Genomic DNA, 16,048 nt, shown 5'->3' with positions numbered 1-16,048 from the left:
TACATCATCAATTAAATTTAAATGATAGCGAATCGTCCATATTTAAACATTTAAATGAAGTCGGAATCCATCATCGATATGTAAATGTATGTTCATGATTATAAATATATTAATTTCGAAGTTTGTGAAAAAAAATAATACTATAGTATTTCAAAATGTTCAATAAATGGTAATACTACCAATTAGTTATAGATTAATTAATTATTCTTTTTCTTTTTAATAACCTACTCAGTCAGAATTATGTGCTATTCAATTTCAACAAATTCCCCCCAATTAAATCAGTTAATCAGCCCATGATTCGTAAAAACTCTCATTTTAGGGTATGTTTGTGTTTAGTTAGGTTTAGTAGCCCAACTATATTTATGTGCGTTGTTACCAAATGTCCTTTTTTCTTGAATTAATATCTTCTTCTATATTATGTGATCTTATTTACCCATAGATAATAAATGAACCGTTACACGATTCGTGTAAGAACTTTATTGACAAATTTAGATGGCTGAAACTATGAATATACATTTGGTTTTGCATATCAAAATTTCACCTAAAGTTGGCAATAATTTCATCTACACAAAGATAGTGCTGAAGTGCTACATCAATGTTGCTTTTCAGAGCTTTCAAATTTTAAATTTTTGTTGATACTAGTACTTATTAAAGTTGATTATTCAATAGATTAAATTTCATCTATAATTTTTTGCTTTGGTTTTGAGTTAATAAATTAAATGGTGATTATAAATGATAGTTTTGTGCTATATAGTATAAAAAAGTATTAGAATAATATTCTTGGAGTGAAACATTATCTGATTAATAAAATTACGAGTAAAGTTAAACAATCACATTATAACTCCCAACACATCAGTCAAAAGAAAACATAAAAAATGTAAATGGAGGGCAATATCATTGAAAATGAAAATAGATTAAATTTTTTAGAAGGATCACAGTGAAAAAAAAAGATATTACTCCATTAGTTCTGGACGAAGATTGTATTGTTTTTATTAGTCCATCCATAATCAATAGTTATGTTTTCCGATTTTCAATTCTTTATATCTGTCAAATCTTAATGAAGTGAGCTTTTTTCTTCACTAACACTAATATTAACTATTCTTTCTTTTTATTTTTCTCATATTTAATTAATTTTAATTAAAATTCATACTGTTATTCATTGCTAAAACTATTAACTTTGATTAAAACTCATATTCTTCATTATTTAAATTATTCATAGTGGATAGATTAAGTAATATTTAAAAAGGAAATATTGTGTGGCAAAAGATGGTATTCATTATTAAAATGATGGATAATGGATAGATATAGTAATAATTTACTTAAAGAAATTTTGTGTGGCAAAACAAGGAATTTATCCCAAAATATAAAGTCATTAGCATGTTTGACTAAAACCCTAATCTTAGTCGACAACATCGTCAACAAATTTCAGTTAATTCCCTTAAAAAGAAAAAAATGAAGAAAAAGAGAAACAAAATAAAGAGACGACCATGGCGGTATAAAGTCGAGCTCCACCATGTAACGGTGGGGCTCCTCCTCCTCTTCCTCTCGCTCTCTACTTTTCTCTCTCACACACTAACACGCACTTACTTTTTTATGCTCTCTCCACGCCGCTGTCGAAATTGTGCCGTTGAAGCATTTGGCACATTTTCCCCAATTTCGACTGCTTTTGCTGCTTAAGAAGATCGGTGAATTTTGCTTTGTGAAATGGCGGATACTGACAGCGTCGTTTCTCCGTCGGATGAAGAGTTCGAGGACCTGCAATCGCGCCGATTCGACGACGCCGACATCAGTGAGTCGGAGAGCTCCACTTCCAGCGCCGCCACGTTTTCTTCCGATCGCCGCCGCGATTTGGCTTCCGAGTGTTTGACGCCGCCGCCGATCATGCTGCCGGTTGTCGGGGGTAGACACGTCGTCTATGCGGCGGAGAAGCGGGATACGGATAAGCCTGAGCCGCCTGAGCTTTCCGGTGAGTTTTCAGCTTCCGATTCACTTTAGGTTTTTAGTTGATTTGATTGTTGAATTGAAGGCTGGAATCGTCGATTGTACGTATAATTGTAGTGCTATACATGAAGAATTGTGTGGAATTCGTCCATATATCATCTTCTTCGAGGAAAATGTTTGTTTGCTGTTTAGGTTTTAGTTAGATTTACAATGTCGATATGCAAAATGTTTGAAGCTAGATCTTTGTCTCTTCTCGAGGAAGAATCGATTAGAAAATGAGCAGTGTGAATCAATCTGGTCCTGATTTTGATTTGGGATAGAAAATTATGATGATTTGATCTGTGGATTAGCTAAGTTTTTACTGATTGTATGGTTACAGAGGTTGAATTCATGAAGGAACGGTTCGCGAAGTTGTTACTTGGTGAGGACATGTCTGGTGGAGGGAAGGGAGTATGCAGTGCTCTAGCAATCTCCAACGCAATCACTAATCTTGCTGGTTAGTACATTTCACTAACTCGATTTCACAATGTGGTTCGTGTGAGGGTTTCGTTGTATCTACTCTTTACACTCGCTCGTTTTAAATCTACAGCTAGTGTATTTGGAGAGCTCTGGAAGTTGGAGCCACTGACTCCACAGAGGAGATCAATGTGGCAGCGAGAGATGGAATGGCTTTTGTGCGTTAGCGACTCCATTGTTGAGCTTATTCCGTCTGTTCAAGAATTCCCTGGTGGTGGGAGCTTCGAGATCATGGTGACTCAGCAGAGATCCGACCTGTACCTGAACCTTCCAGCGCTCAAGAAGCTAGACGGGATGTTGATCAGCATTTTAGACAGGTTTCACGACACTGAGTTTCGTTATGTTGATCGAGGTATCATCATTGGTGATGCTGAACACATCAAACCATATAAAAGTTCACCACCTTCAAGTAGGCCTTCCACAACACTCGAGGAAAAATGGTGGCTGCCTTTCCCAAAGGTTCCGGCAAATGGTCTTTCGGATGAGTCAAGAATGGTTTTGCAGCAGTGCAAGGAATGCACACAGCAGATATTCAAAGCTGCTCTCGCGATCAATGGCAGTGTTCTTTCAGATATGGAAGTGCCACAAGTCTACCTCGACAGCTTGCCTAAGGTATCTCATTTATGTCTCTTCGGCTACTATCTAAACTCGATTTGTTAGTTATGCATTGCTGAATCCTCTGTTGTATCTTATGTTGCTGTTTACTGATCGACTGTTTGTTCTATTTGTCAGAGTGACAAGGCGTGTTTAGGCGATGTCCTATACCGTTACATAACTGCAGATCAGTTCTCCCCGGATCGTCTTCTTGACTACTTCGATCTTTCATCAGAATATACTACTATGGAAGTAGCAAATAGGCTTGAGGCCGTCATTCACTTCTGGAGGCTGAGATATCAGAAGAAGAAGAAGAAGAAGCTAAACCACTCGAAAACGAGCTTATTCTGGGGAAGCACGGCGAAGGGCCCCACAGGTGATGCTGAAAAGAGCAAACTCTTTGCTCATCGCGCTGATACGCTCCTCATGAACTTAAAGCTCCACTTCCCGGGCCTCCCTCAGACATCTCTCGACACGAACAAGATTCAATATAACATGGTAAGGATTTCGTGTTACGAATCCGATGCATTAAACACATGTTGAATTTGTCCGAGTAATGATTCAAATGGCTGCTTATTGCTATGATGTAGGATGTTGGGCAGTCGATTCTTGAAAGCTACTCGAGGGTGCTGGAGAGCATAGCCTTCAACTTGTTGGCAAGGATTGATGATCTTCTGTATGTAGACGATGCCACCAGACAACGCGCCATGGCAGAGTCACACGCCATGCTCAGCCGCAGAGGATCAGTGGGTGCTCATCATGATCTGTATAACCAGAAATTCTTCTCGAATCAAAGCTCGTTCTCATCATCATCATCGCTCGTAGGGTCTCCATTCCATTACTCAGTCCCTGTAACGCAGCGGCCCAGTAGATTACGCCGTTCACAAAGCCAACAGATTAGACACAGTGATGGCTATAGTTTGTAATCCGAATGGAATTAACAGAATTTCGATCTTTTTTTTTCTCGATATTTTGAGAATCTGAATCAACGGATTAGAAGTGACGATGGTTATAGTTTGTAATCCACGGTTATAGATAATTTTGAGATCGGCCTAGGTAATCGAAGCCTAGTTATTACGACAACTTTCCATGATGTGTGTTGTTCGTTGGTATATGTGCATTTCTTGATATAACGCATACGTTGTTGCATGATAATTAAAATACTAACTAACATGGTAAAGTGGTGATTTTATGAATTTCACAAAGACTTTATATAGTACCAAAATATTTGTGAGTCGAATTTTATATGTATCAAAAAAAATTAGAGAACTATTTCCACGCATCATCATGGTTGAAGTTGGCATGTTTGTTTATTTGAAGCTATTTTTACTTGATAAGAAGATGATGTGTTGTATTTTTCATGAAAGAATATTGTATAGTGAGTTGTTGAGCCATTTAATGAGCAAAAGTCATGGGGGCTTTATTTGGTAGGGTTATTAGAAATGGATTTTGCAAACATCTTACTCAATTGAATGATATATAAGAATGGAAAATGGCTACACTTGCTAGCTTGTAAATTGCTTTGCCTTGTTAGGGAAAGTTGGTCCGTTTACGCCATGGCAAATGTTTGCTTTTACCCATTATTTGGCATAGTTTCGGTAAAATCATGTCGTGTGTAATAGCTTGCAAAACATACATGACGTGTGAAACACACTTCGTTGATAGTGTTGATATGTTCAAGATTTGCAAGTGCTTGCTTATTCCCCCATTATTTTGGCACGGTTAAGGTAAATTCATGTTCGTGTGTAATAGCTTGCAAACCATATACACATGATGTGTAAATTAGTATTGGTGTGTTTGAGACCTGCAACAACCTTTGATTACGGAAATACTCACTACACAGTTGTTCTTATAAAACAAACTAGAACCACCTAATTTTTAATGTGATTAATGTAACAAACCAAGAGAAAATTAAAAATGTGGACCAAAATGAAGAGATAGAGATAGTCATTCTTCATAACCATAAAATTGCCAACTAAAACTGAAATATCACATTATTGCAACGTTTCAGATATTATGCTAACATAAAATAGGTGAAAATTCATGCATTAATTGATCATTAGTTTTAAACAATACTGTTGTATAAACAAATAATTAAGCCATTTAATTACGAGCAATTGGCAAATAAAATATGTTAAATTTGTAGCCACATGAAATTGCATGTAAAAATATGTGTTGTGTCAATTTTATAACCTTGAATATATAATTCCTAAATCCGACCAAGATATTGTGAAAATAATTATTAAGATATGACAAAATTCGATTATTAATCTATACATGATAACGGTCGTATATGAAAAAAAAAGACATTATAAATCAAGAATGAAATCAAGGGCCACGTACACTTTAATCTGAAATGAATGCTTCGAAAATCATCATTATTGTGCATAAATAATGAAAATGGTAACGATCAATATATATACGATATTAATAAGGGGTAGGTGTATATATAATTAGAGATTTGGCTCCACATTTAAGGGGAAAGTTATTATGAGTTGACAGGGAAGGTTTAAATATGAATAAAAGCTGCGTGCGTGCTTATGGAAAAAATCGGAACAACAGAAGCCCTAATGATTTGATAGAGTGGATTTTATTTATATCATCTATTTAACCAATAAAGAAATTTTTTACCTCTTCCAAACTCACTTAAAATGATTTCAGCCACTGAATTTCTTGGGGTTGAGATTAAAAAATTATTTTTGGAAATAATTAAATATATACACCAGGTAAAGTTCATTAGTGATATAATTTTATGCAAATCATATAGGGAAAATATACATGCTTGAAAAATAAAATGGAATAATTTTGAAAGATTATATGGGGTGAACTTTTTAATTCGCGTAAAATTCTTTTCTTAAAAAAATCAATTTCCTTCTAGGAATGTCCATATATTTATTTTATAAATCCAATTTCCTACTACTACTTCTTAATCCTTTATCTATTCCCTTTTTTATGTAAGATTATTTACAGAATTATTGACATGAAACACAATTTTGAGAATTATTTGAATTACATTCCTGCCATTTTTTTGCCAATAATAAAAATATTCAAATTTACATTAAACAAGAAAATACTTTCATTACACGTAAACTGAAAATACAAATATATAAAATTAAAAACATTAATTACTTCCTCAGAAAACATTAATCAACTGAAGTAATACATAATTAACCCAAACATGCATTCACATAATTTAACAAGTGCAATAATAGTTTATATTGGTCTCAAATCCACATTAAACAAGATAATACTACTTCTGAAATTAATGAATATTTTAAAATTTGAAATTTAAAAATGGATGCTAAATGATCTTGAACTAGCCATGTAGTATTTGAGAAGATTAATAACCTATACAAAAACGCCTTAAATGCTACGATTATTTAATCTAAATTGTCAGAAAAATCAATCATGAGCCTACATTAAAACGACTGTAAAACCAAAAGCACTAAAAATATATTCTTCCTTTTTGCCCTACCACTCTGTGTAATTTGCATAAGCTTTTTCCATGTTAACTTTTATTTTCTGGAAAAGGGCAAAATCTTCATCAACCTTCCTGCAATCACATTTCTGTACTCTATTTTGTAAAAAATATTTCTTGATGTTTTTAGAATATTCAGTTTTGTAGAAAACAAACACAAAATCCATTAGAGGAAATAAATGAATGATAATAGGCCTCAATATTCTTCTCCCTTTGATTGGATTTCACATAGAGATTCCAACAAAACCTAAACAAATTCAACAAAAACTGAATCAGTCAGCACTCTTGAAACACCTTCACAAACAAAATGAAAGATAAATATAGGGTTCATGACTTGTAACAAGCCATTATTATAGCCACTACAATAAAATAAATAAATAACAAAATTTGAGATCAAACATACCTTGATTTTTAGACAGTTGTGGATAATTATTCATGAGGGTTTTACAAAGTGAAGCCAACAGAGATCAGTTGGCAGTATGCCCACCTCCTCTAACTAACAATTTTTTATATATAATTTTCACATTATGTATCTTTTTTTAAAAAAAATGATAGGAGGAGGTGGACAGAATGCCAATAAACTCTGTTAGAAACCCTTTGATAAGCCCTCCATGAATTTGCCCTTCACAAAACCCTCATCCTCCCTCTCTCTTTCTCACACACACAAGAGAGAGAGAGAGAGAGAGAAAAAAGTAGTAGATGGGGAGAGAGATGGAGAAAAGGAGGAGTTGGTGGCTCTATTTAAGAAGAGAGGTTAGGCACAGTAAATGAGAGAGAGGGTATAATTAATGGGAGTGGTAGTGAGAGAGAGAGAGAGGGATATAATGTATGAGTGATTAAATCAGATTAGATGGTTCATTCTTTGGGGTATACTCTATTTAGAAGGAAAGAATGATGATTGTGAAGTCCTCGTTTCTGATGATAAAACCCTATTGCTCTTGCTTGTGTCATTATTAACTCCCTCGCCCACCACCATCTCTATATCCATCCCACTTTATCTTCTATCTCTACAGAGAGAAAGGAACATAAAAGGTTGTGGGGTTTGGGAAGAAGGATGTGAGAATAGGGAAAATGAATGGTCAATTACATGTTTAATGTTTACAATAAAGTTCACATAGACTTTTTAAGTTCTAAATATTTTTATGTAGCATTTGATAGCTATCTTATTAAAGCAATGGTCTTTATCTGGGCTTGGGTTTGGGCTTATTTGTGTGTGAGAAGTTTATTTATTAAGTCATTCACAATCCTATTCCTTACACATCCCTTAAACAATCTCATTCCTTCACTATTCAGGATTACATAATTTAAATAAACATAATTAAAATTATAGAAAAAAATATACATTAATAAAAAATTAGAAAATAAAAATTACACAATTAAATTATAGAAAATTACTCTGTCGGCAAAAATTACACAATAAAAATTACATAATTTAAATTTTGAACATCCATTAATGGCTATTTTTCAAAACTAATTTATAATTTTATTTCAAATTTTGGATTTTAGAAAAATTAAATAAAAATTCAAAATTGCGACGGCGAGTTAGCGTCACAAGCCAATTGCAGCGCGCCACGTGGGTGGGGGGTGGCGTGCTGGCCTCCCCTCATTCGCGAGCTGCCGGGAGGGATGGGATGCATGCAACACAGTCTCGCTAACTCGTCCTGGTGGGACGAGTTCGGGCCTGCAACGAGCCACGTTGCAGATGCTCTTAGGCTCATGTTAATTTTGGGCTAGTTGAAAACTCTCTAAAAACTCAGGCTTCATAGGGTAAATGTTACCTACCAAATTGATGGATTATTCTAATACTCTAGTAATTTTGGTGTGAGAGATGATTCTTTCTTAGGCCCATGTTAATTTTAAGTCTTGACGAAGGGCATGGATCCCGTGTTGTGCTTCCTCCACAGCAGGGGGTGAGTGTTGTGTTCTATTTTAATATTATACTCCTATGAGAGCACACAACACCCTCTGTTGTGGAGGAAGCACAACAGAGATCCATACTCCTGGGTGAAAGCCCTCTAAAAACTCATGTTTTTTTAATAGTAAAAGTATCCTACCAAATTGCAGGACTTTATTAAAAATATTTTGCTACATCATTATTATAGGGATCAAATCACTTAGGATTCACTAATTATCGGGACCTCTTTTTTGTTATTGGATCAACACCGAGATGGATAGTCTTAGTAAGGAACAAGCCAATTACAAGATATGAGTTACAACTAGAACCGTATGTAACTAGTACAAGATTTACAGAAAACCCTAGCCTATATCAGATCTGGAACCGATCGAATATATCAAGCTATACTCTGCGAATCTCTTGCATACTTAATACACAAGTTAGTAACACAAGATACAAGATCCTTTCGGATCAAAATCACAAAGGAAATACAAGAACCGAAAAGGGATAGAAGATTTAGGATATGGCTCAGGTCGCACACACGACTGCACAGGGCCAAGGACCTCCTCAATCTTCACCAACAAATCACAAGGGATCACAGTGAAACAATCGAACCCCAAAAACTAGGGTTTCTCCGATTACTACAACACAGTAGCCACCTCACACTTCAAATGACTTACAACCACAGCCATAACCACAAGGCTTCAAGAACACACGAATCCCACGGATCTAAGAAATCAACCGAGGATCTTCCACCAAACAGCCAGAATCGAACTCAACCGTTCGAAAATAAAGAAATCTCCGAATCAACACAGGAGTTGAGAGATGTACACTCGATTCTCACTAAAACAGAGAAAGGAGTCACCGGATAAGAAGATCAGAAGCCATTTCATAGAGATAGAGAGAAAGGTTCTAGAGAGAAGCCAGAGAGAAAGCATGTAGAGAGAGAGAAGCAAATGAACAGGCTGAGTAGCTGAGACGGCTCAGGGAGTGTTTAACTCCACAAACAAGCACACCCTAGATCCAATCCTCCTCCATCAAGATCCGTGTGAGATGGCATACGTGGCAGCCATCGGAGCGTCCATTTAAGTATTGGGCCAAATCCGAATTGGGTCACCAGTATACATAAACGGCCATCAATTAAAATCAGCCCAGCTAATTTAAATAGCAACCCCAAATTGAAGTCCACAAATTATGTCACAATTATGAATTTATGTAAGATATATACCTATTTTATTTTGAACATATTTTCAGTAATTATACTTTTCCATAAATATATTAATCGAATATCTATTGAATTTTAAAATATCAAGAGTATAGTCTTGATATGAATTATTCAAATGGATTTCATTAAAATACTGAAATTTAATTTTATCATTCCTGTGTTTAACTTTAAGAAAGATCAGCTAGCATAGCTGTGGCCTGTGGGTAACTTTTAAATAATCCGGTAGACAGTTGTGTTGTAAAATCCAATTTCAGTCACCTGTGTCAGAACAACTTTGACACCCTAAAATAAAATGACCAGTGGCTTTTCATGAACAGTACTACTATTACTCAAGATTCTGTTAATTATTTTTCATCAATAAGTATATTTCTTGAGGGAATACTGCGCTAATTAGTGTTTTTCCAAATCTATAAGCATTACATTAATTATAATGTTATTAAACAATGAATTTTGCACTGAGAATCTGAGGTTAATTACATCTAAAGTAGTAGTAGTAGTAGAATTTTTGAATTTTAGTAGGATTCGAGCTCCATTATAAATGTATCAACCAATGAATAAAATTGATTTAATCTCACATGCATAATGATTATACTGTGTCTATCACGTGAGAGAATAAAAAAGTTGCACTACTACACTAGTGAATGATGTAGTTATAGGATCGACACTTTTGTAATGTAACATTAAAAAAATGGTTGAGAGAGAGAGAGGTGCATGGAGTTCTAACACCTAAATGATGAGTACATTGACGATGACTGTTTATAGTGATCATACTTAATTCGTAGCCTTTATTCGACTGGTCTTTTCAATATATTTTCTTTTTTCCATATCGTTCTAGATTTCCTCTTCATTTTCCAATACACGATGTTTATTTCTTCTTTTTCATAATGTCATCCTTGTTTCCTGCATAAATATTAACTACATCATCCTATTGTAGTTACGCTTTTTTATGTTTTACAAAATTGAGAAAAGCGGGTTGAAAAACTTACTAAAATATACAAGTAATTAAATGAGTTAATAAATATGATGTCTGATTATTAATAATAAGAAAAATAAAATGAGACTTATGTAGGAGAATGGATCATTGAGGTTTTTAAAATGGCAAATAAATGAAGTACTCCACAATTGACCCAACTTTAAAAATAAGTTAGAAAAATTATGAAATTTGAATTTATTTCCAATTAATTTACAACTATTTTTTTGATGAAATTCTGTTTGATATGGAAGTTGGGGAAATCATATGTCAACGTAACCATCGGTGAATTAAACGATGCCATTTAATTGAAAAACATAAAAAAATACATATAGGCCTAATTATATTTTTGTTGTGTGATAATTGCAAACAGACCCAAATTCTATAATTTTTCTGACTAATTATTAAAGTTGCAAAATAAATTAGAACTTAGTTAACCCAATTTTATAATTTTAATTTGTCGTCAATTTTCCCACTTATTTATCAACATTCATATGCTCGGCTATTTTTATATAAGGAAATAAGTTTGAGGCTCGTATTGTTAGGCTGGGCCCGTTTATAATTATGGGCCTATTACATGAAATATTTACATCTCCCTTATCTTTTGGGCCTTGTAATTTACCTTCGAAGTATTTTAACATTGTTTGTACAAAAATCTTTAACATACGATATTTTGTAACACTGCAGCATTCACTAATATAAAGAATTAAATAAAATTATAAATATAATTGGTATTCATATTTAATAAATTAAGACCAATGTATATAATGACACATCAATTTCTTAAACAAAAGCTTTCATAGCTCAGTTGGTTAGAGCACCCGTTTAGTAAGCGGGAGGTCTTGAGTTCAACTCTCAATGAAAGCAAATGTTTTTGTGTAAAAATTAACAAGAGCTAAATTATACTCCGCAATAGTGGAGTATTAATAATTTATAGTACTCATATATATATTAAAATAAGTTTTATTATGCACAGTGATAATTTGTCTGCATTATTTTATTAAGGTTTGACAAACAATTTTTTTGCAGAAATTCTCTTTTGTGTCATAAATCATTGCAGTGTTAGTAGTTGTTCTTAACATTTATGGTTGTGCCAAAAATACCACCTCTCGCATTTACTCTTTTCAACTAACTCTTTTGTTTGTATAAAAAAATAAAATTTAAAATCTACATACAGGAAGTGCGTGAGAAGGTGAAATACGTAACAAATACTAGTTGAAAAGTTGAAATAAATATTCACCATAATAATAGCAATAAATTGGAATCAAGATAGGGTGCGTATCCTCATCAAGGCACAAATATATCATAAAATATACATTTTTAGAGTGAAATTTGGTCATAAAATTAAAAGCAATTATAAAGAGAAAGGTGTGTCCACTATTTTATCTAGCGGTAGAATAATGTTAACATTGTAATTAAGAAAAATCAATATATATTCATTATTTTGCAGTAGTAAGTAGTAACGTTATTATCCATAAAAGTCTACAATTTCCTAAATAATACTACCACGAAGGAGGAATCATTAAATGAAATACATACTCCTATAATATGTCTGTGTTTTATTCTTCAAAATTAAATAGATGTAAAACCCAAACCTGATGAAGCTGAGTATATACTATGGTATCAAAATGAAGAACAATTATGGTAAGTGAAAAACGCACTAAGATATTGACACGGCTCAATCAGAAACGTTGAATGTCATGATGAATATAATGTCATTTCTGAGTGATCCGAGCCAACATCATAGTGACTATTTCAACATCTCTCACACACAGAAACACACACTATCTCTAATATTTGTGGTATGTAGGATGATGAACAGAGAATGTTGAGAGATATATAGATATATATGGAGAGTGAGAACATAACGGTGGAGTTGAAATGGGAGGAAATATGGGCATTTAAGAAGAGGTAGGAGTGAAGAGTGGGACAGGTGCATTTAATTAAAGTTTGATTCTCTATATTTTTAGTAAATACTTTACTAGTATTTGTTAGTAAATGAACAAAGAATAAAATGAATGTTTTATGTTTTTGTAAAACTAATTACATGAATTATGATGTTATGAATCGGCAGTCTATGTGTAACATATTGTTAAATGACGATGTCATTTTCATTATGAATAAACGATATCATTTAACTATTACCTTTGACATCCACGTATAATCATCGACTACCACTATTTTTTTTTGTTGTGAGATAATTGCACACAAATCAACATTTCATAGTCTTTTCGATTGATTTTCAAAGTTGAAGGACCATACAGAATTGGGCCAAATTTCGTTATCTTTCATGTATTTGCCCAAATAAATAAATATTTTGGCACCAACCATACGCCAGTGATGCTTAATATACATTTCATGAAAGATGCTCTATGGACTAATAAAGTCGATCATTTACCGTGAAATTAACTGCAAAAGTAGAATTTTTAGCGCTTAAGGATTCGAACTTAACAAAATAAACTTTAGTGATACTTAATGGAGGCGTGCTTGAAATATGCTCTCTATACTCATAAAATCAATCATTTAGAGCGAAATTAACTGCTAAAGCAGAATTTTTAGCTCTAAAAGTCTTCGAACTTTAATGATATGTTCATCTAGCATGTTAATACATTCGTTGTGAATCTTCTCGATCGAAAAATTAAAAATATTCTCCAAACCTCACATTATTTAGGAACCCAAAATAAGAATGAGATCCAATTTATATGATCGCCACTCTCTCTAGCCATTTCCCTCCAATAAATTGGTCAATGGTCGAGACATCTCCATTAGTATTGTTTTATCAGTCACTAACCATTGAAACGAGGCCCAAATTACATACAAAATTGGGCCCCAATTAAGCCCATGAAGCCCAACATCAGATCCAGTACTCCTGTCTCTATCAGAACAGCAGTATACCAAAATTCCTAGAAAAAATCTCTCAAAAACCAGCTTCATTCTCCGATCAAAGGCGGCAATCAACCACCTCCTCAACTGTATATAAAACACAAACCCAATCCAATTCAGCTTTTCAATCTTCGATCTCTCCATCACATATTTCCCTTCCCAAATTAAAATCATAGAAGCGTTCTACACGCAATCACGCATAAAATTCATCAATGGAGGCCCTCACCACTACATCCGCCGCCGCCGTATCGCTGGCGATGTTCTCCCCCGATAAATTCAGAGACCCTTCTTCCCGGCGAGCTCTGCGCTTCTCCACCTCCGCCAAAAGTCAGCACCTCTCTCTCTCTCTCTTCCCCTTTTCCACCATCGGATTTTTCTGATCTTATTGTGATGTTGTTTATTCAATAGATGATAGAAACAGCAGCAGCGGCAACGGCGATCCCGATCTCAAGCTCGTCCCAATCCTCAGAAATCATACGCTTTCGGAGGTAAGATTCGTTATCTTGAGTTGAAAGAGTTGGGTCAGTAATTTGGTCGAACAGTTGAGCTGCAAATTTCATAAATCTCGAATTTGGGGATTTGTAGGATGCGGCGATGGGGCTGGTTCTGAGCGCGGCCAACGTGAGGGGATGGACTACCGGGTCGGGTATGGAAGGCCCGTCGTCGCCGGCGGGGTCGGGCCTTGATTCGGGAATGGAGCGTGTGTCCACTTTCCCGTGGTCACTCTTCACTAAATCTCCTCGGCGGCGGATGCGCGTGGCCTTCACGTGCAACGTCTGCGGCCAGCGCACAACCCGGGCGATCAACCCACATGCCTATACCGACGGCACCGTCTTTGTTCAGGTATTTTTAGAAAAGCGCAAATTGCCCGAAAAACTATTCCATGAATTTTGGTTAAATTCTGCTTTGCTCCAAAGCTTAGATAGTTAGTCGACAAAACCATGAAGTTTAAATTTATTTACAATTGTTCCCGGATAAAAAATTGGTCGTTCTTATCCCGTATGGCAGAATTTAACCAAACTTCGTAGTTTTTCCGGAAATTACAAAATTCCCAATTTGTTGGCGCACCAAATGAGTAGGCTACCATTTTCTATTATCTTTGATGGTTTACTATTTCTCAAACTAATGCACCTTAATTAGCTAATTGTTCATTGTGTTCGAGCACTTAGAGAAGCTAATCATGAACATAAACGAAATAAACATAAGAATTGTACGTCGAGGGTGATGTCAACTCGAAGATTTCACTATATATTTTTGGATTCATATTACAACGAGAGAGGGGATATATATACAAAAAGGGGACTACAATCCTATCCATAATATGAATCGAATTGAACCTTTATAAACTATACGAAAGCCTAAACCGTGGTCCTGGATCTATTTATTCTTTTAGGCTCCATACTCAACCCATCATGTCTACAATTCAAGCACTTGTATATAGTAACATAGTATAGTATTCAACTATTCAAGATAGTTGGAAGTTTAAACCTTTTTTGATTGATTCATTGGGTGAAGGTGCACTTGTATGGTGTTGTTCACTTGTTCTTGTTTGTGGATTTAGTGTTGTGGATGCCATGTATTCCATAAGCTGGTGGACAATTTGAATCTTTTCCACGAGATGAAGTGCTATGTGGATCCAAGCTTCAATCCAAACGCGAACGATGGCATGAGCTTCAAGTTCTTTGACATGGACGAGGACAAGGGCGATGATATCTTTCCAGGCATATGAGAGGTGCCACTTGTATTCTCAACTTTGTTCTACATTCTATTGACTGTAACATAGTGTTTGTAGATAGTGATAATGTGATCTTGGTGTTGCCACAATAAATAGCATACATGTGTAAAGATTAGTGTTTGATATATATCAATATACTTGGGTTTCTCCAATTCCCAGTTTTGGTATTGCATCATTCTGTTCTTCACATAAATAATGTCTGGGGTTTTGTTGAAAGACAATTTGGCCGAGTTTTGGTCAAATTTTGGAGTCCCGCAACTTTTAAAAAAATGAGCTGCAAAAGTGTCGAGGATTTTTAACAAGAAAAAAAATTACCTCTATATTGTTGGTGTTTTTTAATTAAACGATGTCGTTTCGAAGTTTAGGGACGGACCGGAATTTGTCTGTCACAAAGGAATGGGAAATCGATGTGCTCTATACGCGGCATGATGGTGGCTGGCGGATAAGCACGCACGCAGAACACTACTCATAACTTATAAATTTACAAGGAACCATGAACTAAAAGTTAATTTTCGAAATATATTTATTCAAAACCTTGAACTGCCCACGTTTGCAATTGGTTTATTAACTATAATTAAGATAAATAGAAATTATTAGGGGATAATTTGTGGGTTAATTACGATTTCTCAATAAACGTTGTACTTGTTCGAATTGTACGACTCTTTTGGCAAAACCACAATGTTGTATATTTGTGTTGTACCACTAAGTACTACACCGTTGCCCGTTTGTACTTGAAATATCTATTCTTTAATCCCCTATATATTTTTTCCATTGTTTCAATTTCCTTCTACTGTACTAGTACTCCTTTCCAC

At 34.7% G+C, this 16,048-nt stretch overlaps 2 protein-coding genes, 1 long non-coding RNA gene and 1 other non-coding gene across 4 annotated transcripts; 3 read left to right on the top strand and 1 right to left on the bottom strand.

Moving 5' to 3' along the window:
• Positions 1-1,430: 1,430 nt before the first annotated feature.
• LOC121804792 (rop guanine nucleotide exchange factor 1-like) lies at positions 1,431-4,134 on the top strand. The gene is made up of 5 exons (XM_042204469.1): positions 1,431-1,966; positions 2,321-2,437; positions 2,531-3,069; positions 3,190-3,549; positions 3,642-4,134. The coding sequence occupies exons 1-5, from the start codon at positions 1,705-1,707 to the stop codon at positions 3,975-3,977; spliced, it is 1,614 nt and encodes a 537-aa protein (XP_042060403.1). The 5' UTR covers positions 1,431-1,704; the 3' UTR covers positions 3,978-4,134.
• Positions 4,135-6,286: 2,152 nt separating this feature from the next.
• LOC121803397 lies at positions 6,287-7,446 on the bottom strand. The gene is made up of 2 exons (XR_006050985.1): positions 6,933-7,446; positions 6,287-6,776 (listed from the first exon to the last, which is right to left on the bottom strand). It is a non-coding gene; the product is annotated as an uncharacterized LOC121803397 (long non-coding RNA).
• A 3,965-nt stretch (positions 7,447-11,411) lies between these two features.
• On the top strand, positions 11,412-11,485 carry TRNAT-AGU. Its single transcript has one exon. It is a non-coding gene; the product is annotated as a tRNA-Thr (tRNA).
• Positions 11,486-13,530: 2,045 nt separating this feature from the next.
• LOC121805921 lies at positions 13,531-15,388 on the top strand. Its single transcript, XM_042205962.1, has 4 exons — positions 13,531-13,828; positions 13,910-13,989; positions 14,087-14,344; positions 15,063-15,388. Exons 1-4 carry the CDS (start codon positions 13,714-13,716, stop codon positions 15,228-15,230), a joined length of 621 nt encoding a protein of 206 aa, XP_042061896.1. The 5' UTR covers positions 13,531-13,713; the 3' UTR covers positions 15,231-15,388.
• The last annotated feature ends 660 nt before the right edge of the window (positions 15,389-16,048 follow it).

This window comes from Salvia splendens, chromosome 5 (genome assembly GCF_004379255.2).
Source record: "Salvia splendens isolate huo1 chromosome 5, SspV2, whole genome shotgun sequence".
Classification (NCBI taxonomy): Eukaryota; Viridiplantae; Streptophyta; class Magnoliopsida; order Lamiales; family Lamiaceae; genus Salvia; species Salvia splendens.
The sequence above is the reverse complement of the archived record's forward strand: the minus strand, read 5'-3'. Positions and strand labels throughout refer to the sequence as shown.